Source organism: Cupressus sempervirens, chromosome 1 (genome assembly GCF_028749045.1).
Source record: "Cupressus sempervirens isolate cs-2001-9-10 chromosome 1, ASM2874904v1, whole genome shotgun sequence".
NCBI classification, from domain to species: domain Eukaryota; kingdom Viridiplantae; phylum Streptophyta; class Pinopsida; order Cupressales; family Cupressaceae; genus Cupressus; species Cupressus sempervirens.
In genome coordinates this window covers 219,011,113-219,038,854 of record NC_143118.1, presented here as the reverse complement: position 1 = coordinate 219,038,854, position 27,742 = coordinate 219,011,113, and the positions used below count along the sequence as shown (strand labels likewise).

Below are 27,742 nucleotides of genomic sequence, written 5' to 3'. Positions count from 1 at the left end.
CTTTCAAATCGAAGTTTTCTTAACCTGCAATCCACGATTCTTCTCTGCAACCTGTAGCATTTATTTCTTTGGAAATCACGGGTTTTCTTTTGCAGAAATCGCAACTTGTTCTTTTGCAAAAATCGTAGCTTGTTCGAATAATAGGTTATGATAAGAACGCACAAGTCTAGCGCACGGGTCTGAATAAAAATGCACGGATTTGATCCAGGGCACAGTGTCTACCGAAAACGTGTTCAATCCGCCATTTTTTTATATATCCTCATTCAGGTGGTCATTTAGTACAAATCCGCCTGTATCCACCTATCTCAAATCCACCTGTATCTACCATTTTTTTTGCCCTCAAAACCTTCATTGGCCGCCGATTGTTATTCTACTTGAAAACCCTAATTTTCGGGGTTCAAACTTTTTTTGGTTTCATATTTGTGGTGGGTTTTTCGAGATCTCAAATGGGTCTTCATCAAATTTTTGTGGGTACCTTGTTTTCCGTGCCTCAATTTTCAAGCCGACGGATTTGAAATCCGACTTCAGATTCTTTTTGGATTTTGTATCAGTTCTTCTGGGTACTTGTCGATTTTTTCTAGGCCAGCTAGGAATTTGCCTTGAAATCTGTGCTTGTTGAATTTAAGTCTTGAAGTTTGTACCTAAATTTTTTGAAATGACATCTTTGACTAATCTGATGTTGGAGGGCAATCTACGATTCAATGGCCACAATTATAACCACTGGAAGTAGCGCATCTTAACCATCTTCGAGTATTGTCATTTTGATGAGCTTGTTCTAGGCACAAAGACTCGTTCAACCTCCGACCAAGTAGAACAAGACAAGTTTGATGATCACAATCAAGAGGTTGTTATGCTTCTCAAGCTCTCTATTACCAATGATCAGCTACTGCAGATTCCTTCCAGTGAGTCAGCTACAGAAATCTGGAAATATTTGAAGGAGCTGCATGAAACATTTGACAAAAGTCGAGCATTCTTTCTGAAGAATCAGTTGTTCTCCATTATGATGGATGAACGTATGTCCTTGCAAAAGCATCTGACAAAGATTAAGGACATTAGCGATCAGCTCGAAGCTATTGGTCGGAAAATGGAGGAAGAGGATATGGTAGTCATCACTCTGAAAATTCTACCATCGTCCTATGAGCACTTCATAGAAACACTCAACATTACGTCAACTAATGTTGATCTAAAGTTTCCGGAATTATGCACCAAACTTTTGCAACAGGATCCTTGGAAACAACAGTTTGGCAACAGTGCTTCTATAGCCTCCTCAGAGCAAGCATTTGCTACAAAATCCTTTCAATAGAACATCGGCAACCATCAGTCTTCTCAACCTTTCTAGCATCAACCTTCTGCTCAATCCCTGGATGGCTCTACGAAGCAAAATGTATAGTGTAATTACTATCACAAGTTTGGCCATATGAAGTTCAATTGCCGAAAACGTTTGGCTGCCGAAGCAAAGCAAAATGCTTCCCAACCAACAACACATGTTGTCAAGGTTCCTGATCAAGGCGAAGCTGCATTTTCACCTTCTAAAAATGTTTCTGTTTTTATGGGTTTGTTGATTTTCTCCTTAAAAATCATTTCATGTTGTCTATAATACGCAAGGTTGCATGAGATTCTAGATTTTACCGTTTTTTTCACAAAAACAAAGTTTTGTAATTGCAATCTGTTTTGAGTCATAGCACTCTTCTGGCAAAGCTTCTTGGTTTCAGCATTTTGTAGATCCAGAAAGGGTCTCAGTTATCCCAGAATGTTTCGACATCCATATGTTGACCATTAAGGGAGGGTATTAAGATAATATCTTTAATATCTTTATTAAGATATTATCTCCTTAGTTAAATACTTTCTATAATGGTCGACTACTTGTTTGTAGTCCATCTTTCATTCCTATCTCCTATCCTATCTCTTTTGTCTTCAGTCCAGATAGGAATGTTTTCTATCATGTCTTCAATTTTGTTTCTAATTTCATCTTCAGTCTTCGTTGTTTCTTTTAGAAACAATGTCCTTGTAATTCTTTATAAGGAACACATTTGTTCCTTTGTTAATAAATCAAATCATCCGGAAATCCGTTAATCTGCCAATTCTTGAATCTTGTAACAGATTTAACATCCTAATAGTGCAATGCAAAATACATGAAAAGACACAGTAGTAAGAACAATAAAGGAATGACACAAAAGAATTATAAACTGATATTGGAATGTACTGTAATCGTCGCAGACTCTTCAAATAATTAATACTATATAGACTCATATCATCTAAAACAAACAGACTCGGAAGGAGCATAAACAAATTATGGATTAGGGCAAAAGCATATTATATGTAGTGCACTGGCAAAGAATTGTACAACTCACTCACTCTGTACTTAAAAAAATAGTTAGCTACCCTTACAGTGATATACATCCCTGTTAATAAAGTCTAAAAGTAAAATTATATGATACTCGAAAAATGCAGAGAAGACAATAAAGATTTAGGCTTCTAAGGATCCAATTATGTTGCAAAGCTAATGGAGACAAAAACCCAAATCCAAAGTTCTTGAAGGCAATGGCTTACCTTACCATGATGTAGCCTCTGTCTTACAACTGTAGTTTGTTGGACTAGCCTTTCCAGGGATGTGTAGCTAGGAAGATTGGCATGTGCTGCCATAATCAAAAGCAAAAATATCAGGAAAGATACATGAAATATACTTCTGTTCTCCCATAACTGATTCAATAATTTAAGATACAAAACAGAGGAAATAAAGCCACAAGAGAAAGTGATATTAAATTTAACATTCTCAACATAAGAGATTAAGAATAGAGACCAACTAACTAAAGCCAAAATAAGGAAACTAACCCAAGATTGCTCGATTCAGTGAATCGGCGACATTTTGACGATATTCCATGCTTAAGAGATGAAACATGGGTGACTTCTCAGGTTCCTCATAAGCTAAAAGTGCCATGCAATCCTGCAAAACTAGGACAAATACGCTAGCTAAGAAGTAAGCAACAATTACTGCTGCTCTGAAGTACTCTAAACAATTTCAACAGTACTACTATGATGTAGGTCTTTTAATACTAATATTCTAAGTTACCCTAGTTCACCCGAAACCCTGCCGGACCAGCCTGGGTACGAACTGGTACCCTGTCCTGGTCCAGTTCACCTGCTGTCCAGGCAGGGTTCGAAAATCAAGGACCCAGTTCAAACTTGCTGGCTGTCAGAACAGACCAGAGCGAACCATGCCCAAACAGGTTGAAACAAGCACGAACTTTGACATACTCGGACCTGCGGATGTCATTTAAGTGATGTTTTTTTTGCAAATTTTATAATGTTTTGACATCCTTAACCATAAAAGGTGAAATGAAAGGCTTATGTTGGCTTCTATTCTCATTTGTAGTGTGACGATTTAAAGTTTATGATGTTTTTATTGTTTAAATCGTATGATTTTATGATACTATATGACATTCTAATTTTAACTCATGCTTCTAGGCTTCATAAATATGTATGTATATGTATATATATAATTTCTACATGTTTTTGTACAAATGAACCCAAACAAACCTAGCCCCTTTTTAAAGTTTTTCCGTACCCAAACTTAGAACCGAACTCAAATCGGTAACTAAGTTAATAATATATGAGCTATCCCACTTGTGAGACCTCTTGAAGCATTAAACAGGCAAAGCAAACTAAAGAGGAAACAGATACTAACCAGCCTAATGCTATAAAAAAATTAAAATCAGCTAAATCATATGTTCAATTGCCTGACATTATTTATATGTAAAATTCATAACCCTTATCCCAAAAAAGGAGGATAGACTATCTTAGGATGACTTTTGCCAAATATCCTTATGTAACACAGTTTACAAAATTATTGCCAAGGTTATTGCAAATAGGCTGAAAAAGGTCCTTGGCTGCATTATTTCTCTAGAAAAAAGTGGTTTTTCTCCTAATAGATCCATTTATGAGGAGGTGATACTAGCTCATGAAGCAATCCACACGGTGAAGTCAGACATACTGGAGAGAATGATGGACAAACTGGATATCAGGACAGCTTATGATGAGGTTAACAAGGGCATCATTCTTAAGGTGCTGAACAGGTTTGGTTTTTATCCTGCATGTATTAAATGGATAGATAGTTGTATTTCTACACCTCATTTCTCAATCTTCGTTAATGGTAACCCTCAAGGTTTTTTCGAATCTTCAAAAGGTTTGAGACAAGGTGATCCCATATCCCCTTTTATTTTCATTATCTTGGATGAAGTGTCAAGCAGATTAACTTCAAAATCTAGTGCGGATGATCAGTGGAGAGGCATCTGAATGGTTAACGGTATTGATCCCCGATCTCATTTACAATTTGCTGATGACGCTTACTTAGCTGGTGAAGCTTCAGTCAAGGAGGCCCGAGTGATTAAATTTGTCTTAGATAAATATAGTGATGCCTCAGGACAAAGAGTTAATTGGCACAAATCTGAGGTTTTTAAATACTAATGTGCAGTTACAGTTTAGAATCAGTCAAATACTGGAAATTAAAGTTGGTCATTTACCCAGTAAATTCTTAGGCATCCCACTTTTGACGGAGCTTCGAAGGCAAAATTATGGAAATCTTTGGTTGATAGTTGTCTCAAAAGATTAGAGGGTTGGAAAAGCAAATGGCTTACTTCAACTAGTAGAATCATGTTTCTAAAACTGGTTATCTCAGCCATCCCAGTCTTTTCAATGATGTGCATGAAAATTCCAAAGACAGTAATAAGGAAAATTGAGCAAAGAATGCAAAAATTCTTCTCGAATGGGGGGAGAGATGAAGAAAAGAGACTTTTGTTGGCCTTGGATAAAATTTGCAAGTCAAACAATCAGTTCAGTACAGGGCTGCACAATTGGGACCTTATGAATGAAGCTTTAGTGGCCAAGTTGGTGTGGAATATGTATTTAAATCCCAAACTGTTATGGGTAAAGGTCTTCAGAGCAAACTATTTGGATAGTCAGGAAGACAATAGAATTTTAACCATCCAGGATCCACCTCAAGGTTCTACGGTCTGGAATTTTATACTAGACTGTAGGCATGTCATTGTGCAACACCTAACTTGGCAGATTGGGGATGGATTGTGTACTTAATTCTGGAAGGATTCGTCGGGTGAGCATAAAGCATTAGGGACAATGGAAGGTTTGGATAAAGAAAGAAATGTATTAGTGCAATGGTGGGGAGATCGAGTTAGAGCCTGCTTGGAGATTATAGGAAAACTCCATATGGAGAGGAATGGGGCTGGAAAGGTTTGGACAATCTTAATATAGCTGAAAACCAAAAAAAAATCAGATGACAGGGTTATTAAAAGAAAAAAATATAGTTCTAACAGGTGTGGTGTGTAGCTAAGATTGGTGCATATTCAGTAAACCAAATATTGTCAAATGAAATGGAGGTAGACATGTCACCTACTAAACTGTTTGCAAGAAGGATTGTTTACCTAAGGCTAGGTCATTTGCTTGTTTAGCAACAAAAGGCAGGATTCTTACAGATGATAAAAGAAGGAAGTTTGGATTTCAGGGCCCTTCCAGATGTTGCTTATGTGAAAAGAATGAGGAAAATGCTAATCATTTGCTTTTAAATTGTAAGGGTGCAATGAAGGCCTGGAAGATGTTTCAAGGTAAATTAGGTTGGCAGTGTCCCTTACCTGAGAGTTTAAAAACTCTTTTCTATTGTTGGCCAAGCAAAATGCCTCGTTCGAATTATTCAAGTTTATGGAGAATATGTCCATCCATTGTTATCTGGGAAGTGTGGAAAAAATGTCATGGAAGAATTTTCCAAAATAAGTTTGAACCTGTAACCAAAATTTTGCTTCGAGTGAATATGGCCATTGAAGAAACTTTGCATATTGCAGCCTCCAAAATGCTTGTGGGAGTTCCCTTCACAAAATGGGATCAGCATACTCAATCAGAGTGGTCAGGCCTGCAGTTTAGAATAGATGGAAATAGCAAACAGGGGATGAAAAAGATTGATCGAGCATTGGTGAAATGGAATCCACCTACGGAGGGATGGGTCAAAGTAAACTTTGATGGTGCTGCCTTAAGGAATGGTGGGAGTTTTAGTATTGGGGCTATTTTTAGAGATCATTCAGGCAATGTGATGGCTTTAGGAGCAACGAAATTGCCTAGTGGATCCAATAACATAACAGATGGGAGAGCAGCTTTAGTAGCATTAAAAATGGTGGAGGCTCTTGGTTGTAGACAAATCCATCTAGAAGGGGATTCTGTAACAATCACAAGGGCTATTGAGAAAGGGCAGATTGAGGCTTCGCATCTTCAGCCTATTATTGTGGCAATTTTGGACAGTTTTAATAAAACTAAAGCTTTATAAATTTTACTATAACACATATTTGTGGAGAGGGAAATCAGAAAGCTGATAAACTGTCGAAATGGGCCTTTTCATTTGAAAGAGTGGGTAATTTTAAGATAGAAGACTTGAGAAATATCAAATTTGATGTGATGCGGAGTAATTATGTTTGAGTGGGTTTCTCGAACTTAGTGTTAACTAGCTAAAGTGATGAGGAATGTTTTTTTATTACCATCCCACGAGCTGGAACCAGGTAATGTCAAATCATGATGAAATCAGTAAACATAGGAGGCCAGAATTTATTTAGAACGGAGCAAATTTCAAGGCATGGAGTAAGGTTTTGGATTGAACTAGCCTGAGTCTGCCTTTTACACCTTTTGAAGATTCTCCTGCAATTTTTTTTGTTTTGAAGTTAGATTGACCATTAAGGGAGGGTATCAGAGTAAAATCTCTCTAATTTTGTTTCTCTCTCTTCCATAGATTTACTTCTATTTATAATGGTCACTCGTCTTCTATGTTTCCATATTCTCTCTTTTCAATATGGAAACTCTCCTTCTCTTCAAAATGTTTCTATTACTCTCTCTTTGTTCGTTATGGTAACATTCTTGCATATACATGTATATATAGATCATTTATGATTTTTGTTTAATAACACATTCATTATTTTACCATAATATGAACAGTGGCTCCTGTTTATTAAACAAGCTGGCAGGCCTGACGACAGGTCTAGTCACCACAGACAAGCTTATGCAGAGATACCATTTCATAATTACATTCATAGGAAAACACCCTTATTAAGGCTCGGTGGGGGTTAAACAGACCTGCTCTGGATTCGAAAACCAGGAAATTGGAGAGGAAAGACATAAAGTGGTATTATGGAAGCAAATTTCTCAGTGACTGCGACGCTGCAACAAAAAGGGTTGTCTGGACCTGTCAAAAAAGAAAAAATTATGGGGCTGTTGAAGATTAAATCAAAGAGGCTGGTGGCAATCGTATTGGATGTTTTAGAGTGGAATTTTCGTCAGCTGGAAACTTGAATTTGGAGAAGAAACAGAAACTGTGAAATGGGTGGTGAAATCTTTGTTTGAAAAAGAGATTTTAAATGGTCTTGACTCCATTCTGGAGTGGGCTGTTCCAAGTGTGGGAACAGATATTACTGAATGTTATGAAGACAAACAGGATGCCAAAGACTATCGCATAATTCCTTTTATAAAGTGGACTAGAAGGAATGAGAAAGAAGGTTACATGGACCAGAGGTTGGAGACATGGATGAAGCTGAATGTGGAGTTGGAGAAGATTGAGGAAGGGATTGCTGAAGACTTCTCCTTTATAATCCCACGCAAGGCTCAGACAAGAGTGGTTGCTCGGCGCCAACGGGGAGCTGGAATTTAAGCCGAAAGCATGCAGAGTCCAGACAGAGAAGAACCTTGCTTTTGAATTTTGGTTTAACTTCATAGAACAGGTAGTCGGTCGGAGTCATTTTAAAGTCTGATAGTGTCTTTAACAACCTCCGATATATTTTGAATATAGTTGGGTCTCTCTGTAATGAGAAGTTCTTGTAAATTGATGTAATCAGTTAGTGGGTGTAGGTTGTAATTTTTTGTAAATGGTTGGATTGGGAGTGATTATGAAAATTCGGGGTGTCGTAGTTATGCAATAACGAATTTAATGATCTGTCTGTCTCTAGCCTGATAGGTAAATAGAAGAATATGCAGTTATAGCAGTTTGATGGGTTTGGTGTAAAAGACTATAAGATATTTAATTTAATAAAATTATCATACATTACCAACCAAAAAAAACTGATATAGCTAGCCTGCACAAGTAGCGGAATTGGCTTGGGTCGTGAATTTGCTCCCATTGGTCTCGGGTTCAATCCCGACACTTGGATTCGCCCTATACACGTGATTCGCGGGTAATTGTGTACATCCCCAAGGGGCTGTCTTGGGTTAAATCCCGACGCTTGGATTCGCCTTAGACACGTGATTCGCAGGCAATTGCGTACATCCCCAAGGGGCTAGTCTCACTGCAGCTTGCCCTTCCCTGAAACCCAACTTGGCTGTTCAATGTAACACAGGGTGGGCTTTGGGCTGGGTCATGGGGATACCCCTGGGCTATCAAAAAAACAGATATAGCTGATACTCAAAGCATATTATAATGTGACTAGCAGAGCGCAGGATATGATTTTTTGCAATTACTACTAGAGATTAAACATACTAATCAATCAGATGAAACAAATACTTACTTCTAATTTTTCAACATATTTATCCCGGTTTCCAAATGGTGTCAACTCCGTCTGAGCAAACTCCAATGCATCTGTGCTGTTATTGAAATAAACAAAATACTTATATTCTCAGACAGTAGGTTCATTCATATTCGGTACCTTATTGATGTTTAAAAGTAATCTAGATATGGGAAGGAAAAGTTGCTATAATCAGTTAGGGCAAAGGTTCATCTTGAATATTATATGGATATTTATTTTTCTAGCCAGTATAATAAATGATAATATGTATCTCGACTCTTGCTATGGTTAAGAAAAATCTAAATTGAAGTGTAATCAAAACACACTTCACATACCACTTTCTCATGCGGACAAGCTCAACATAATGAAGACTCAAAAGATCAAAATGTAAGTCCATGTTATTCTGGAGCAGATCAGGTGCGAGCTGGTTTGTAAGTTCTATGGCCTTCAAAGCATTTCCTTCCAAAGCAAAATTGTAAATTGCTGAAATAGGGCATATGGAATCATCAAAACAAATCAAAGAACTATTAGGCACTCAATTAACTAAAATGAAAATCCAAACACTTCGCAGATAATTGTTTTACAAGTTGCCATAAATGCTGACAGAAATCAGTCTCAAGACTAAAACAACACAAAGTTCTATAAATAACAGCAGAAAACAAAATTTCTCAGCATATCAGTAACACTCACGTTTTCTCCTGTCAATGTCAATGGGGCAGTTGGCTGGTTGTTTCATCCCAGTGCATGAGATGAATGTTTCTGCAGTCTCCTTGAAACAATTGTGCATCAGGTAAGCAAGCACGATGTTGCGTACATCATTATCATTGACAGTCTGTCCATTAATAATTATTAGATACATCAAAGAAAGAGAATCATCCAACACTTGAAATCCATTGTGTTGATTCGACAAAATGACAACTGAAAACAACTCCCCAAGAAACATTAAGTGAAGACACTTAAATTATCTGTTATAATAATAAACTGGTAACGAATCAATATATATAATTTAACAACTAAAACAACCATATGCATGAGTTTTCCACAGTCCACAGTCTTTTTGTAGCATAGGTTAAATCAAAAACACTCTCCAACAACTCAAACAACTGTCAGATGCTAGCAAGACAAAAAGGCATTTTTTAGTCCAGAAGAGTTAAAGAATCTTTACTACTTTATAATAGGGTAGTCTAGTCCAAATTTTCCGCAAGTTATAAAAGAAATACTCGGCATACCAATCAAAAAGACTATGGAGGTAGTAATGATGTATTTGGCTATAAGTCAATCAAACGGAGTCTTGTTGATAAATAAAACTTACACCAGATTAGACAAACTGTCTGAAGAAATCTGTGTCACCATAGATAAAAGTTTACTTATTAATTCCAAGAAAATAAGAAATTCATTTGTATATAATCACAAGCGACAGAAAACTTTCAGTTGTCATATAGAACTGTAATTTATAACACAGTTTCTCAGAGATCAAATCCACAGGAGAACATTACCCAAATTATGTCGACCATAGTATCTCACATATTCCTAATTAATAGATAGCAATATTGTTGGGCAGTCAAGACAGAAGCTATAAGTTAATAACAGTAGCAAACAGTATGTTAGTGACTTATTGCTCACGAAGGTATCTGAGGCCCAAGAACTGACAACAAACTCCTCAGCACATACCACCTTGCTATGGGCATATATAAATAAAGTAAAAGTGAGTTCCTGGGGTGATTCTTGACATGGTTTTTGGAAGGTACTTGCCTTCAAGAAACCCAAGTTAGAAGTTTCCTTGTTTCTATGTATCTTTCTTATCCATGAGAGAGGACATACAAATTTGCTAAGCTAACCTTGCTAGACCACTTTTTAAAGCTTAATGTAGTTATTTATCACTCAAAACTCAAATTCTGGTCATTCTCAAATCTGATACAAAGCCATTGTTGCATGAAGAGCGATTGCAAATCTAAGCACTTGCCGATTGATGTTGGTGCAATAAGACCCCTCTTGTCCTCAAAACACACACACACACACACACACACACACACAAGCAATAAACTCGAATGACAAAAACAGAAAGATTTCAACACTAGTCAGTTTTTTATTCATTCTCAACTCAAAATCACACTATTCATTTACAATAAATTTAACTACAAAGTTTGGCCTTTTCATTGGCCATTGTCTCTTCATATTCTACTTGGAGTCTTGCGCTCTATTCTCTTGTGCTCTTACGCAGCTCATTCGCACTTTTCTTCTCTTAAATGCAGCTAGCCATGACTTGCTCACATTTCCTCTATTTCGGTGTGCAGCCACACACAACTCCAACAGGCCAATACCTACTACTTTATTCGTGCTGATGCCTCTCTAAATACCATAGAAGTCTACATAGAAGGGAGTTTCCTTGTGCTCGCACAGGTACACAGGGTACCTAGTACAAGTGTATACAATTACAAACATCAAAACTACATGCCATGACCCATAATCCATGCACGCTGCACCATTTGGTCAGCTCTTAAAAGCAATTATCCAAATGCCACACACTAGTGACCAACACAACATGATTCAAGTGAATCTTAAATCTTATAAAATAATCTCATTGAAATCTTCTTCCATGCTTTATGCTTGCATACCAAGACTCCAACTCGCCATCAACTTATACTCAAAACATAGTAACCATCTCTAACAGAATTCCTTGTCACTGGTCAGAAACCAATCTTCACCAAAACAACTATAACTCTCACTGATCAACTTATAAACCTCTGCGACCATAGACTTAAGGTCTATACTCACTTTGAAACATATATACAAGCTCGCATACTTAGGAATGTCGTATACTATCTGTATTGCTCTATCCAACAGCCCGTAACATCCAAAGTTATAGTTTGTCCAACAACTTGTAATATCCAGAGTCATAGTCTATCCAACTCATCACTAAAACATATGAACATATGTTGACATCAATGAGAAAACCTGAATGTCAACATCCCATACAACAACAATTCCAACCAATAATCCAACAATCTCCCCCTTTGGCATTAATGAAAACATGTGTAAGAAAAATTATCAATCCAAAAGTAGAGTAGTATTGCAATACAACTTTTACAATATCCTTAATAGAAACACCTCCTAAAACAGTAGGAAGTTATTTCACATATTCTCTCCCCCTTTGACATTAATGACAAAGGGTGTCAAAAATGTCAAAAATTGGAACAATTTCGTCCCCCCGACATCAAACTACTTTAGGACATAGATCTCCACAATTCCTGTGATTCAAACAGCAAAGCTACTATCAGGTGCATCCGAAGGCAAATCATATGCCACATAATATACCAAGTGCTTTGTTCACCAAGTCTTATTACCTAAAACTAATCTAAAGAGCTCTTAAGCTTTGCTCTGACCACAACAACTACTCCCCCTGAGGAGCAACACCAACACATCACATTGTTACATCTCAATTTTTAGCTCAATATAAAACTATTCATATAGTCGTTGAGGTTTCATGTGAAGTCAGTCGACAGGTAATATTAGTTACAATTCATGTGAAGATGACATGTTAGTTAACCGTTATGATGTTATTAAATAATTATCTTGAAAACATGGAAAATGGTTATTCATTATGAATTCAAGGGAAGGAGATAGTGATTAGCCGTTGTGTTGTTTAATGAATAATTAAATTGTATAAGTAATACCGAGTCAGCTCATGGTAGTCCAATGGTTAGATCTTGATGCCTAGTCGAGCAGTGGGATTGATACTCTAGTACCAGGATACTCAGTGGCTGGACAAGGTGTTCCATGTCTATTTCTAGGTTGAAGGTGCCTTTCTCAAATGAGATTGTGTGGGGATATTTAGGGTCCACGGTTGGGAGGCTAAACCCCTAACAATGCTTCTCCTTTGCACCGGATGCCAAGACTTGCACAAGACAGAGATACGATTCTACATTCAATATCTTCTGGTAACGGGTATTTAACTTTTATGATATTTGAAATTACAAGTTGAAGATATGTTAGATTGATTAATATCGTTGAATCAATTATTCCCTTCAATGAAATCAGCTTTTCCTCTTCAATGTAATTGGTAAACAATAAGATCAATTGATCTTCCAAATTGAACATTAAATATATACGTATGCTTGAGATAGGCATGCTTGATGGATGTTATAACTGTCCTCCTTTTATGTGAATAATGAAGATGGACATATCTTTTAATTAGATGTTATTGCCATAATTAGCAATAGGAAAAGGGATGATACAGTGGTATTTGATGCCCTAGATATTATTGGTCATGTTGATATAATGGTATTTGATGCTCTAAATGATATTGGTCATTATAAATTGGTCTAACTATTTGTGCCCTAAGTGGTATATGTGGACTAATCTGGGTTTTGCAGATGTTACCCTAGGTGGATTCCAATTTTGGAATTTAGGGTATGGAAAACTTAAATCCTCTATTTAGATTTATTGATGATGCCTTCAATAATTAGTTATGATATTTCAGTTAACTTGATTGTAATCGATAAGTAGGAGATAATTTCCATAGCAAGTCATATTGTTATATTGCTATCAGGATTTAACTGTGTGATTTTGAGTCAAAATCATTGACCCATGTTTCTAACTCATTGATTGTAACCATTAATCTCCTTCGCATGAACATAACTATTATAACTGCCTTCTCATAAATGTGAAGTAGTATTTGTATTTCGATGTTATGTTAGTTGTTAGCTAAGACCCTGAAAAGGGGGTTGTTACACATATCTAGATGTATTATAATGCTCTAATAACTTCTGGACCAATGCATTCCTACATCATTTAGTTCTCGTAAGACAAAGCCATCACCCCAAGCATACCTCTAAGATACTCAAAGGTTTCTTTAGGCAAAGGCTTTGTGAAAAATGCTACTGTGTTCCTTTGTACTTACACATTCCAATTATATTTCTTCTCCACAAATTTCTCTCTCAAAAAGTGATACTTTATTGGTATATGCTTTGCTTTTTAATGAAATAATGGATTCTTTGACATGTTAATTGTACTTGTGTTATCGCAATGAATAACAATAAGATATCCAATAACAATCCCAATATCCTTCAATATTTGTTTCATCAATACTAATTGAGTGCAATTATTTGCAACAACAACATATTCTAATTCAACAATAGACTGAGATATACAATCCTAGTTCTTGATTAACCAAGAAACAAGTCTCCTTCCTATAAAGAAGGCTCCTCCACCTATACTCTTTTTGTTATCCACACTACCTACCCAATCAACAACAATAAAAAGCATGTAAAGTGAAATCATCAGATCTAGCAGACCACAAACCATAATCCACTATTCCTTTCAAATATCTAAAGATTCTCTTCACAACTGCCAAATGAGTCTCTTTAGGTTTTACTTAAAATATTGCAACAATTCCAATTGCATTAAATATATCTAGTCTTGTATGAGTTAGATATTGCAATCCACCAATCATTGATCTATACCTTTTCTAAAATGTACTTGACAAATCATCAATAGAAGATAGCTTGCAACCTGTAACCATAGGTGTTCCTACTACCTTACAGTTCCCCATTCCAAACCTTTTTAACAAATCCTTAAGATACTTGGTTTGAGATACAAAAATTCCATCTTTACTCTAAGTGCTTTACAAACCTAGGAAAATTTTCATTTCCCTTATCATTCACATTTCAAATTCATCTTTCATCTCATCAACAAACTTGTTACTTATTTCATCATTTCCACCAAATATCATCAATAAATACTTCAATGATTAGGAAACCATTAGAGTTGGTCCTTATATACAAATTACTATCTACACTTCCTTTCTTGAAACCAAGATGTAAAAGATACATGTCCAATCTAGCATACCAAGCCCTTGATGCTTGTTTCAACCCATACAATGCTTTCTCCAATTTGCATACCATGTCTTCTTGATCAATCAATGGAAATCTGTTAGGTTGTTCTATGTAAACTTCCTCTTCAAGCTCGTCATTCAAGAATGCAGATTTAACATCTATTTGATAAACCTTGGAATCCTTATGAGTTGCATAAGCCAAAAACAATCTAACTGTGACAAGTCTAGCTACTAGAGCAAAAGTTTCATCAAAATCAATACCTTCTTGTTGTGAATACCCTTTACAAACTAATCTTGCTTTATTCCTTACAACTTCACCTTTCTCGTTCATCTTATTCCTAAACATCCATTTAGTTCTTATAACACTTTTATTCTTAGGTGTGGGAATCAATTCCCAAGTGTTATTTTCCTCAATCTGATCCAATTTTTCCTGCATTGCCTTAATCCAAGATTCAACTTTACAAGTTTCATCGGTAGTCTTAGGCTCTACTTGAGAAATCAAGCATAATTTATTTCTCATCCTAGCTCGTGACATCAGACCTTTGTTCACATCACCAATGATTGATCTTCAGAAGGATTCAATGATACATACCTCAGAGCTCTAGGAGTTTCCCTTGGCTCTTCAACACATACCTAAATCCCATTATCAATCCCAAAGAACTGTTTTGGTTCTTGTTCCTGATTTTGATTCTTACTTTGACTTGTAGATCCTTAATTCCCTTCATTATCTGAATCATAATCATATGCTCTTTCATGTATTTGAAATCTCTCATCAATCTTCACATTAGCATTTTGATCATAGTTCAACTTATCATTATCAACAACTTATCACCGAGGGCAAAAAAATCAACAAATATCAGAGATAAGTCGAGAAAATATTGGGAAAATTTGTTTAAATTTAATTGGAATGCATTTTTAGCAAAATTCAATAAGAAGATACATATAATGAGTCCATAAAAATGAGGAAACAAACCAAACATGCTAATCTAGGTATATATAAATGCAAACTATAAATAGCAAATTGTCTTTTTAAAACTATAAGCAAATACAAGTGTCAAGTACAATATCAAAATAGGCTACATCTTCCTCTTCTCCTTCCCAACAGCTCTGGTAAAAACTACTAGAGTGGGAGGGAGTCCAGCCCCAGAAGTTTGTTGTGGTTGTGGTTGTGGTTAGGGTTGTGATTGTGACTAGGCCTCCATCCTGGATGTACATGGTGTTGACACTAGCAATGCCTACTCATCATTTATATCCTCCTCCCTCTTGGTGTCATCCTCCTCATCAGTGTCATCCAATCCCAATGTGAATCCACTCTCCTCCTTAGCCTACCTCTCCAAATCATAGATGTCATTTTCTGTGAAAAATGGAGGCTACTCATGTGATGTCCAATCACATTCAGGATCTTTTGTTGGACTAACCACCAATGATCCCCTTTGGGATTCGTAACATGGTTTAATAGCCCCCTGTGTCTTCTATAAGTCTAGTGGTTGTATTGGGCATTAACAAGTCAATCTTTTGGTGCAACGGCAACCCTAGTATTTATCGTATAGGGTAAACGGATGTTTATCGCATTTAGAGACTAGAATGTAATGCAGAACAAGATCCTTTATTCATATAAGCAGATATGCAATCACAATTACAATGATGCTTTGTAACTCCATTTGGACGATGTACTTATACTTCCCAAAGCGGTGACTCAACCATCACACAACCTTTCGGACACTAACTAATCTCGTCGGCTATAATATGGGTTTTACCGACAACATCATCCCCACAAAAGAAATTGCTAATGTTTCCTCGTCACATCTTTCTATGATCAACAAGTTCACCCCGAGTTTAGGGCATTTTGAGTCATCATGGTCTCCAAGACCACACCATCTGCACAATAGTTGTGGTGTTCCCTTCGTAGTACAGTCTTTGGAAAAGTGTGGCCCCAGAGATTACACGCAGAGCATTGTATTATTGGTCGTCAAGTCGGATCGTATTGTATTCGGCTACAGGCCCCCGTTATTGTAGTTATTATTGTTGTTGCCACCCCGTCCGCGTTGGTTGTTATTTCAATACCCTCCTAAGGTTGTTGCGTCATTAGTTGTATTTGTTCCTGCTCCCGAGGTGGACGCTTCTTGCGTTAATAACACTTTTTGGTGTCCCTTTGTTTTCATATTGAACAAGCATTCCTTGGTGGAATGTCCCGCAATCTAGCAGATATCGCAAAATTGGTCCTTAAGACAAGAGCCCTTTGTGTGGCCCTCTTCCTTGCAATCCATACACCATAGTTCCCCTTCTCTTGTTTGGCCAGGATTCTTTTTCATGTTTTTAAACTCTTTCATCATTCAAAGCATATCCTTCTGTAGTGCCTGAACCTTTTTACTCGATTCCTCATTGCTGCTACTTTCAGAGGATGAGTCTTTAGACTCTGACAATCTTTCTTCTTTTTGCTAGTTTTTTGTTCGCTCTCCAAGTCCATCATGCGATTATATGCATCAATGTACGATGCTGGAGGTACAATTTTCATCATTTTCCGCAGTGTTGGTCGCAGCCCTTCGATGAACCACCTTTTCTTCAACCCGTCCGCTGGTTGTCTTTCCATTTTTCCTATCAGCTCCTTCAGCCTCCTCACGTATACGCAAACTGTTTCATTCTTCCCTTGTTTTGTACTGTAAATTTCCGCTACCATCTCATTATCATCCTTGAGTAGTTGAAACTTTGCTATAAATTATTTCTTTACGTTCGTCCATGTGGTTACCTTCTTCGGATCGGTGTCTAAAAATCAATAGATTGCTACCCCTCGTAGGGTAGCTAGAAACTATCGGACCCAATCATCTTGGTTCGTTACGCCATTTGCAGTCCATATTGTTTTGCACGTTTTACAATGTCGAACTAGATCAATCGTCCCATCGCCATTAAACTTTGGAAGTTTTTCCTCTGGCCCTGCCATTGTTAACTTTTGTATTTGTCGTACATGTTGCGCACCCGCATTCTTTTGAGTAACTGCGTTGTTCTGTATACCCGAGTTGTTCTGCACAACCGCGTAACTCTTTGGTGTGAAGCGGTCTTCTACAAACGAAGTTGTTCAATACTCAACTTGTATCCGTTCATTAGGTGTATTGAGAACGAAGAGTTCACCCCACACTCGTGCTCTTTCGGCAACTCAAGCCATGAGGATTCCTTCTTTTTCGCCTTGACTCTCTACCCTCGGTGTATACAAGTTTAGGAACTCCTCCCTTGCCTCTTCCACTAAATTCAATCTTTGTCGCGTCTCCTCAAGCAAGTCCTCAACACTCCTCAGTTTGCTAGGTGAATGCACTCTGTCAGTCCATACTCCTTCACCACTTCGATGCCCATGGGCAAGCTATTGAAACTTCTACGTTCGCTCCGCCCATTGTGTGAGAATTAATGCTTCTATGTTGTGCGTACATCATCCTTGTCTTTTATTTTATTTCGATCTTTATTGAGCAAATTCACCATTAATCTTCATAATACATCTTTTGTACCAGGTTTGACTAGCAACAACACCAAATGTTTACCATACAAGGTAAACGGAAGTTTATCGCATTAAGAGACTACAATGTAATACATAACAAGATACTTTATTCATATAAGCAGATATGCAATCACGATTACAATGATGCTTCATTATTTCATTCGGACGATGTACATATACTTCCCGAAGGGGTGACTCAACCGTCACGCAACCTTTTGGACACTAACTAATCCCGTCAGCTATAATATAGTTTTTACCGACAACACCTAGCTTGTAACAAGTGGTATCTAAGCTTCGTCACAGGTTTGAATCTCCTTGGATAATGCTGAGGGGGGATTGTTGGACTAATGACCAATATTCCCCTTCAAGATTCGTGACATGGTTTAATAACCTCATGTCTTCTATAAGTCTAGTGGTTGTATCAAGCATTGACAAGCAATCTTTTGGTGCAACAAGAACCCTAGCTTGTAACATCTATGTAATCCAAATCAAGTGGACCAACTAGTGCTAACTCTACCTTTCTTATCTGCAACTTAAGGTTATAAAGCACATAAACAAGGTCATCAAGGCGTCTATGTGCTAACTTATTCCTCTTCTTCATGTGAATGGCCTTGAATAAGCTCCAATTACACTCACAACCAAATAAGTTGCATGGCTAACATAAGATGCGAAGGGAAAAATTTTACAAATCTGGAACATTTCCACCCCAATTTCGCCACCAAGCATTTGCAAGATAAATATTATAGTAACAGAGTTTTTATCTACTAATCATGCATGTGAAAGGCACCAAAAATCCAAATATTGTACCTGGGGTTTGAGTGTTTCTTCCTCTTCTTGCCAAACCTGGGGAAAATAGCTTTCCCATTGCATTTTGATACACTTCCTTCTCAGCCACAATGAGGTCTCTCACCTCAACCTCAACTACTATCCTCTGCATGCAATCAATGAAGCCCTCTATGCCCTCTCTATTAGGATCCCCATAGGATGAAGATAAGCAAAAAGAAAGGTCGAGAAAGTACTATGTCACATGAATGGGTTGGTGGAGCTGATTGTTCCACCTCCTATCAAGAATTTCCCATATGGGGTCAAATTTTAGGTTGCCCTCATTGTAGTAATTTTTTACAAACTCTTTGGCCCTATCCATGGCTTTGTAAAGATACCCCGTTGAGGTTTGCTCCCCATCTACCAAGCGAAGAACTATAACCAAGAACTCCATCAACTACAATTGAAAAGTAGAATAAGGTTAATCATTAAAAAGACTAGAGTTAAAAATTAATTATAAAAGACCTAAATACTTAATACAAAAAAAAAAATCAACTTTTGAAGTTTCTAAGTTACCTTCACAATTTCTATAGCACCATAAAAAAAGTGGTTGTCAAAGACAATGTATGAAACACGATGTCCATCAGGTTTCTTTAACTAGCTTGGGTCTATCCATGGTTAACTCACAAACAATTGCTTCAAAGGAGTCAAAGAACTAATAACATTAAGAAAATCATTACAAACCTTGTGGCAGCAAGTCTAACCAACTCCTTCCCATGGTTGTATTCTCTCATCAAATAGAAAACCGAAGGATGATTGTAATTATATTTTCTTACCTATCTTGCATCCTCTACAACTGGTCTCACCCCTATCCAATTTTCCCATGTCCTCCAAAAGAAGGTCAAGGGCATGTGTTGCACAAGGGGACCAAAAAAGTGTACTATACTTATGTTGGACAATTCTCCCAAACCTTTCTACCCTCCAAATTCGTTCTACCAATTAAAAAAATGAATTTATGGCTTCTTGTTCGGTTGTCACAGACCTCTAAACTAGTGCAGACAATAAGTTATCAGATTCCGTGAGGAGAAGTCAAGTTATTGCTGATATTTTCTTCACTTCTCGACAATATTTTTTGCAGTTATCTGTGATAGGAGTTGGCCAATATTTTGGCGTAGAATATCAACACGCCAAACTTCTCGCTAGAAGTATGAACTATGCTCTCAATTATCTTTCTCAATTTGAAATCATATCATATGTATGCCTTATTCTTAGTAGAGTAACCAAGAAATATCCTTTCATCACTTCCAGAATGAAATTGCCTATCTCATCATCTCTCTTGATATAGCATTTACTACCAAATATTCTAAAATACTTAAATGAAGGTACATGACCAAACCATAACTCATATAAAGTCCTACTAGTGCCAGACTGTAGTAGTAACTGATTCTCTCCAATGCCTCTATCATACCTTTCCTTCAAGTATAGTCGTCCTTGTGGTATCAAGAATAGTTTTGTTCCTTCTCTCTACTACTCCATTTTGTTACAAAATCATAAGTGTAGATGTAAGCCTAAAAATCCCATGCTCTTCACAATATGCATTAAAATTTGTCTGATGTAAATTCTCAACCTCGATCTAATCTCAAACACTTAATGTTCAAACCTAGTTCATTCTCAACTTTTGCCTGGTAAATCTTGAACTTGTCAAAAGCTTCAAATTTATGTTTTAGAAAAGCAACCCACATAATCCTAGAATAATCAACAACAATGAGTATGAAATATTTCTCACCACAATATGACCTTGTGCTTGTAGGACCAGAAAGATTTGTACAAATCAGATCCAACTTCCCTTTTGTAGTAAAATTCTTGATCTGAAAACTACTCTTGGTCTACTTTCCCATAAGACATTCTTCACACATCATGTTAGTAGGCTTCACTATCTTTGGTAAATCTCTAACAGCATTAGTGTTACTAATAATCCCAATGATATCAAAACTCACATGACAAAACCTTTTATCCCACAAACAATTGTCACCTATCTTCACAACAAAACAACTTACTTTTGATAGATTCAATTAAAATACATTACCTCTTATCTTTGTACCTAATGTGATCATGTTTTGTAATGTACCCATTTTTCCCAGCATTGGTGTTTTAGGGATTAGCCTATTACTGTGATCCTCGTAGGCTAATTATTGTGGATAGAGGGTCTTCTATGGCAGTGGCTTGGCTTGGGAGGGTCTTATCTTCTCCACATTTTAGTAAGCTACAGGTTGGTCTTTGTCTGGCTCAAATCAGACTTCATTTTGGCTTAGTCTTGTGTACTTACTATTTGTGGTAAGTTGGTGTTGATCGAGATGCACCCTTCCGATTTTTGGAAAGTGCATTTGGTCACGTGGAGAAACAATAGGTATGACTCCTATTTCAGACGGCATATTTAAATGATGAGTATTTTGGGAGTTATTATGTTTTTAGTGGCCAAATTATTATTAATTATTTAATGGCTTATTATAAAGTTATAATTTAACTTTATAATTTCACTTAAGTTGAGAGTTGAATTATCATTAGAAAGTGTCATTTATTAATTAGTTAAGCCAAGTCAAGTGAGAGAATCTAAAGGAAGCTTCTAATTAATGTTGTGTGGTGAAGCTTCTTGAGTGAAATTACATTTTGGCAACAAAGGGGGATTATGATGTTATAAATACAAGCTCATTTGTTGAGAAAAACACACGAATATTTATTTACTTTTGTTGCCTTTGTGGCTTTTCCTGAGCTCTGATTTCCGTGCCCTTGCTTAAGTATAAGGGCCTGAATTCTAGGTTGTTTCATAGGATCTACAGCTGAAGTATTGTAGACTCAAAACTGAGATTTAAATCTGGGATTGCTTTGCAAATAGTTGCTGAGGTAAAACTATTTGCTAATTTCTCCTACTGTTTTGCTGTGGCTAAGGAGAAGATTAATAGTTGGAGCTGATTATTTTCCGACCTACTGCTGAAGTATAGTAGTTTTAGAATTTGAGTCTTGTGAATTAATTTGGGAGTCTTCCATTTCTGCTGCACTGGAAGTTTGTGATAATTCTTATTTGCATTTGGGAGTTTGATCTCATTGATGTTTGGCATCCATTGTCCTTGGATCGGCGTGAATGTTATCTGCAATTACAAATGCCTAATATCCTTTCTGATTGGCGTGATTTCTGTCCTATGTTTGGCAATCAAATCCATGCCACTAAATGTCAAATTGCTGCACATTTGGGCAAGCTTTTAGTGTGGTTCGATCTGCATATATAAGGTGAACAGGATTGCCCTATCGGGCTGTACACATTTCCTTGGTCTGGGCGGTATTCGGATCTGAATTTGGGCTGGTATTTCAGCCCTGTTAGACACTTCAGTGGCCTGCCATAAGGAGTGACTTTGATCTGCTTCTATGGTATGTTAAATCTGCATCTAATGAAAACTTTTTCTTCTGCTATTGGGCGTCATTTTGGGACTGCTGTAGCATTACATCTTAGGCCGCAATTGGTGGAGAAGTCTGAGTTTGCCAGGTTCGCTGTTACATTTTACATCTCATTGTAGGGGTGTTTAATAAGTACTATTTATGCAATGAATAAAGTGGATCTCTTCATTAAATTGTGTATCATTATTCTGGTATCAATTGAAGTTGTGTATGCAAAGTTTATTTTTGAATAAGTTGAAGAATCTAGTGTTTGTCGAAGTTATAACCGGTTGGGGTTATTACATGTTTCCTGATTAATCTGCGATTGTGCATTTTCCATCCTTAAATTGCAGATGATAAGTGCTTTGTCAACAAGCTGCCCAACACTCAATACATTATGCTTTACTCCATCAATGAACAATACGTCATCAGTATAAGTTTTACAATCAAGAGTTATAGATCTTCTTCCTTTAACCAAACAAGGAGTATTGTCTCCAAATCTGACAACACCGCCATCACACTTGTTAAGTTGCACAAATTTACCGCCTATCATGTGATGGGAGCATCAACTATCTATAATCCATTTCAATTTCTTTTCCAAATGTGAAACCAAAGCTCTTTCTTCATTCACAGGGTTTTCATTTTTTATAGCAACAAAACTAATCTCATCCTCATTCTTCTCAGATTCATTGTCAGAACCATCCTCACTAGAATAATAGCATTCCTTAGGATATTTTGACTTATTTGGCTTCGCCTTATACTTTGGAACTTTGGTAGGACATCTAGAAGCAAAATGGTCTATCTTATTACATAGCATATCAAAGGTAACTTACCTTCATATTTTCCTTTACCTTTGTGTTCTCTTTTGGCAACCAATGGTGTAAGTTCTTCCAATTTCCTCTCTTCTTCTATCTTTGCTCAATCCTCAACATATTCCCCAAGATGTGCATGTTTACCACTTTTACTAGAACTTGCATTGTTCAGTAACATCTTCTTATCCTTATGAATAGTAGCCTTAAATGCAGATTCGACTTGTGTAAAGCATCTTGCAATCTACAAGTTTCAAACGGAGATAGCTTGCTTACCAATCAAAGTCTCCCTTGTAAAATCTTTTGTGAGCAATACGATCTCCTCTATCACCAAGACTTGGTTATCATATGTTGGTGTCAAGGATCTTAAGATCTTTGCAGTCTCCTCTTTAGTATTAACTCTCCCTGAATTCCTGATGTCAGTAACAACCTCTGTTATTCTCTAAATATATGGTCTAATTGTCTCATCTTCTTACATCTTTATGCTTTCCAACTTTGCTTTCAAACTGTGTAACTTAGCCTGCTTGGTGTATTTTGTCTCCTTCATATAGTAATTCCAACATTTCCCACATCTCATGTGCAGAATCAAGCTCTTCGACCTCTATAAACTTTGCCTATGTTAGCGCACTAATTAAAGCTTCTCTTGCAACCATATTGCAAGAAAAAAATTCCTTCCATACTCTAAGCTAGATTCCAATTCATCTTTTGTCTAGATATCCTCCTTGTTCTTTATTATCAACTTGTATTCAATACCTAAGCAAACCATATGATTCCTCATCTTGTTCTTCCAATTGCCATAGTTCACACCGTCAAACTTAGGGTTGTCTTTCCTATAATTGCCCATTCTAGATCTCCCCAAGCGGTTAAGCTTTCTTCTCCCAGAGGACCAAAAGATTGGCTTTTCAACACCCAATACAACCACTAGACTTATAGAATCCACAAGAGGTGGTTAGTCCCTTGTCACAAATCTCGAGGGGAGCGTTGACCATTTTGTCAACATAACATCCTCTTACAGTTGCCTATGTTCTATGGGCAACAAGTATAGAGGGAGATTTTAACTCTAGAATAACATCAGATCAATGGTTGGATTAATACAACACAGTCATCTCAATAGCATACTATATATTTGCGAAAAAAAAATCATTATCAATACTATCCTTGATAATTAAAATAGAATTTTTACATAGAGCTTCTTGAGAGATGCATACATGATGAATGATCCATATTTACATATCTATCTATGCACATCATAAATAAATACATATATTATCATCGAATATAACTTTTGGGAAAAGACAGAGCAAGTTCATTCAACGGAAAAAAGATGCTCTAGCAAATCTAGACTATTAAGCTTGTCTAGAGACGTTGGCAAGGTTGGCTAATAAGGAATAAATCATTTTTTCCTTTCCTCCCAAGAATTCAAAGGTGAAAAACTTAAATCCATTTAGTCAACCTTTAATTTGAAAAGGTAACAAAGAAAAATCTGGAATCCCACCAAAGCAAGACAAATAACTGTATATTTCACAAGAACCAAATAGGTTACATTAAAAATGGCTTAACTAAGACCATTAAGTTTTGTTGAATTGTCATTGTCACTTGTGGACAATAACATTATTTGGTTCTTTAAATTTTTTTTAAAGGGTTTTAAATTCCTCTAATAATGGTTATGCAGGCAATCCAAGTGCAAGGACACTCCAACTTAAATTTTATTGCTCATAAATCAGCTAATCTACCCAAAGCAATTTGTCTCAAAAGTAACATGGCAAAAATCAAGAAACTTGAAAACTTAGACATAATTTCAATACCAGTGCTTACAGCGGCCAAATCAAAAGAAGATTTAATACAATGGTTTTGAAACTGGCCACAGAAGCAGCTTGCTCTTCCCTTGGAAAAGTTGAATTTGATTTCATCCAAACAAATTACTAACCCATTTGCTTTTCGCATTCAACATTTAAAATCTTTCAGGATATTGCAGGTTTAATCTTCTTTAACCACTGAAATTCAACCCCATTTCCTACTTCAGAAAAGTTACGTCAATAGTTCCTAGAGATGAAATTTGACCTTCAAGATGTTAAAAGCCATCTGTTTCAACTTAATCTCTCTCGAAATTTTGAAGTTAGTTTCTTTTTTGCTGATCCATTTGCCTTTCACTTTCAACATATACTATCTTTGAAGATTGAAATCTGGTTTAATCTTTTTTAACCACTAAAATTCAAGTCCCTTTTCCTAGATCAGAAAATATGTTACTAAATAGTCCCTACAGACCAAGTTTAGCCTTCAAGAAGTTAAAAGCCATTTGTCTCAATTTTACTTTTGTTTATTGTTGAATATTGTCCCATTAATATGTTTACAAATTGTTACTTCACATTCAAGGTGGATCTCCTATTATTGAATCTCTAATGCCTTAATTTGTAAGTTTGTAACTTATCTTCAACTTCATTCAACAAAGCTTCGTTACCCTAATTGTTTTAAAATTTCCCTGCAGACGATTTCCTAAGTTATAAGAATGGTGAAATAGTGGGTAAGAATTTGTTCCATTTTACTACATGCACTCAAATTCAGTTTGATTCGAAGCAGAAAACGAAGGAATGCTAATTTTCTTTAGCTCATAACAACAGTCTTGCCTGTATGGTAGTGACAGTATTTTTGCAGGAATGTGAAGTGGGACATTTTCAGAATCTTCAAATTGTGGGTAACAAAGGAATCATCAAATGCAGAAACAAGAAAAATCATCTAAACGGTCTCTTCGGCAGGCTTCATAAAACACTAAGGATCCTTATTGTTCATGTTTCTGTTACAATATATCATTGGTAACTTATTAGCAAAGATAAGATGTTATCATATGGGGGCAATTGGGCCACAACAATATGTAACTCTAAAAATTCTGTAGTTTAGGTCTTACTGGAGCTACAATTGGAGGTTTTCTACCTGGTTCTTTCCTGCCAGTATGCTCCCATCAACCAGATCTGTTGTACTTTTCCTTATTTATTAATAAAATTCATGTCTTTGGCCTTTTACCGATCTAAAAATAATAATACTAATAGTTTGTTCCATTTTAGGAATCTCGTATCTAAATGGTCTGCTATGATTCAGAAAGAAAACAACAAAATTGAGCATCGCCAATCACAAATGGGCCCAGCAGTCCTCTGCAACGTGGATAATGTTTTCAAATTTTGCATTCCATTTCTATCAGTAAAATATTAGGATTAAGGTACCCCATAATGGAACATTCGCAAAGAACAATAATGAAGGTTAGCATTTAGCAACAATGAAGACAAAATATGCCATCATCACCTTAACGATTGTATGTTGTATAGAATGTGCACATATGTTACATTAAGTTAAGTTCTGCTTGAGGCCCAGTTCACAAAAAAACATCTAAATTAATGTAGAGTCGGCATACATGTTCCATTGTGTTAAGATCAAATTATTTAAAAAAAATAGCCCCTGACCAATCTAATAAATAGATAGTCGACTTGGTTTACTATTCCGTGAAAGAAATAATAACTACTACTTTAAATGGAGAGAACTACATATAAAGAGAACTACATATAAAGAGAACTGCATATAAATTAAGAGTATTCTAGCGAAAAAAAATAATCAAGAAATTTGTAAAACTCTCTGCCGCTTGAAACTGTAAATTATATCAAAAAACGACATACCAAATGGTCATATTGGCGAGGATCCACGTCCATCCCAAACCCTAACTTCCAGCTACACTTAAATATAGTCCACCACTATCAGCCAGCAAGCCTTTCAACTTAATGAGAACACCAATTTGACCTGAATACAAGCATCTCCAACAATGAAAGCATAATTTAACACAGCAGGGCAATTTTCAGCGAGCAGCCCACAATTTAGACAAACAAAAATTGAAAAAGGGTTAAGTAAAAATGATTTGTTTATTGCAATGAAAACATGAAAAGCAATAATAATGTTATCTCTTAAATTAAATTAACCAATGACATAAGATACCTTGCTGGCCTACATTATTCTAGCTGATTATCAACGGGAAGAAAGGAACCCTCCTCTGCCAGTCCTCGGAAGAATTCAAACTATAGCCTGCGCTTAATATATAAAGAGGCGGGGATTGCAGGAACTTACCGGGGAGTACTTTATCTCGGTGTTCAGGAAAGGAGCTCAAATTCCCTGATGTGTAAGGCGCAGATTCATTCCGGGCAGATCGGAGTACATGTCCACCCTCCCGTACAAGAAGAACTGCCCGGTAATACGAGGCAAGATTCTCTTTCGTTTCTATTGAGCTCTTTCGTTTCCATTGAGAAGGTATATTGTTTTGTAATTTTCAATATGTTGCTTGAAACAAGGACGCGTTGCTGCCTAATTTTGTTTTTTAAAATATGGTAGGAAAAAATAATATTAATATGGTTTATTAATTTATGAATAATAAAAATAAATATTTTCTGAAAATGACTATTATTAATTAAAAATGAAATTAGAATAATGAATGTTTTAGGACATAACTTTGGGAAATAGTAATAAAAATTTTGTATTGAATTTATCTTTAAATAGATGTGGATAATTTTTTTACTTTATACATTTAATTGCAACACTTACCATTGCTTGGTTTTTTCCTAAGCTTAGTAGGAAAAGGCAAAAGTTGAGGTGAAATATTTGACTTTTATTTGAAAGTAATAATTATTAGAAATGAATAAGGAATAAGGAATGAAATAAAAAATTGATTATAAATTTTATGAAAGAAATAGAAATTAGAAACATTATAAAGGTACCAATATTTGTAAAAATTCTATGATTTGATTGGTTAAATGAAAAAATAAATTGACATTCCATGAATGTTATAGTATCTTGTCTATGGCAGGAACCAATAATAATAACAAGGATGGAAACGTGCGAATGGTACATTTCA

General features: G+C 36.2%; 1 protein-coding gene across 17 annotated transcripts in view; it reads right to left on the bottom strand.

Moving 5' to 3' along the window:
- Positions 1-27,178, bottom strand: part of LOC149576935 (LisH and RanBPM domains containing protein) — a 63,875-nt gene extending 36,697 nt beyond the window's left edge. For 2 of the 17 annotated variants that reach the window (XM_089820905.1, XM_089820942.1), the window contains exons 1-7: positions 26,962-27,178; positions 26,520-26,640; positions 9,231-9,372; positions 8,876-9,023; positions 8,544-8,619; positions 2,833-2,944; positions 2,551-2,636 (exon numbers count right to left, since the gene is read on the bottom strand). In XM_089820905.1, the coding sequence (XP_089677031.1) occupies positions 2,551-2,636; positions 2,833-2,944; positions 8,544-8,619; positions 8,876-9,023; positions 9,231-9,372; positions 26,520-26,552 (597 nt within the window). In that variant the 5' untranslated portion in view covers positions 26,553-26,640; positions 26,962-27,178. Of the gene's footprint in view, positions 1-2,550; positions 2,637-2,832; positions 2,945-8,543; positions 8,620-8,875; positions 9,024-9,230; positions 9,373-26,519; positions 26,655-26,832 lie in introns of all 17 variants that reach the window. The other 15 variants (XM_089821015.1, XM_089820986.1, XM_089821008.1 and 12 more) reach the window with 13 other exon arrangements.
- Between the last annotated feature and the right edge of the window lie 564 nt (positions 27,179-27,742).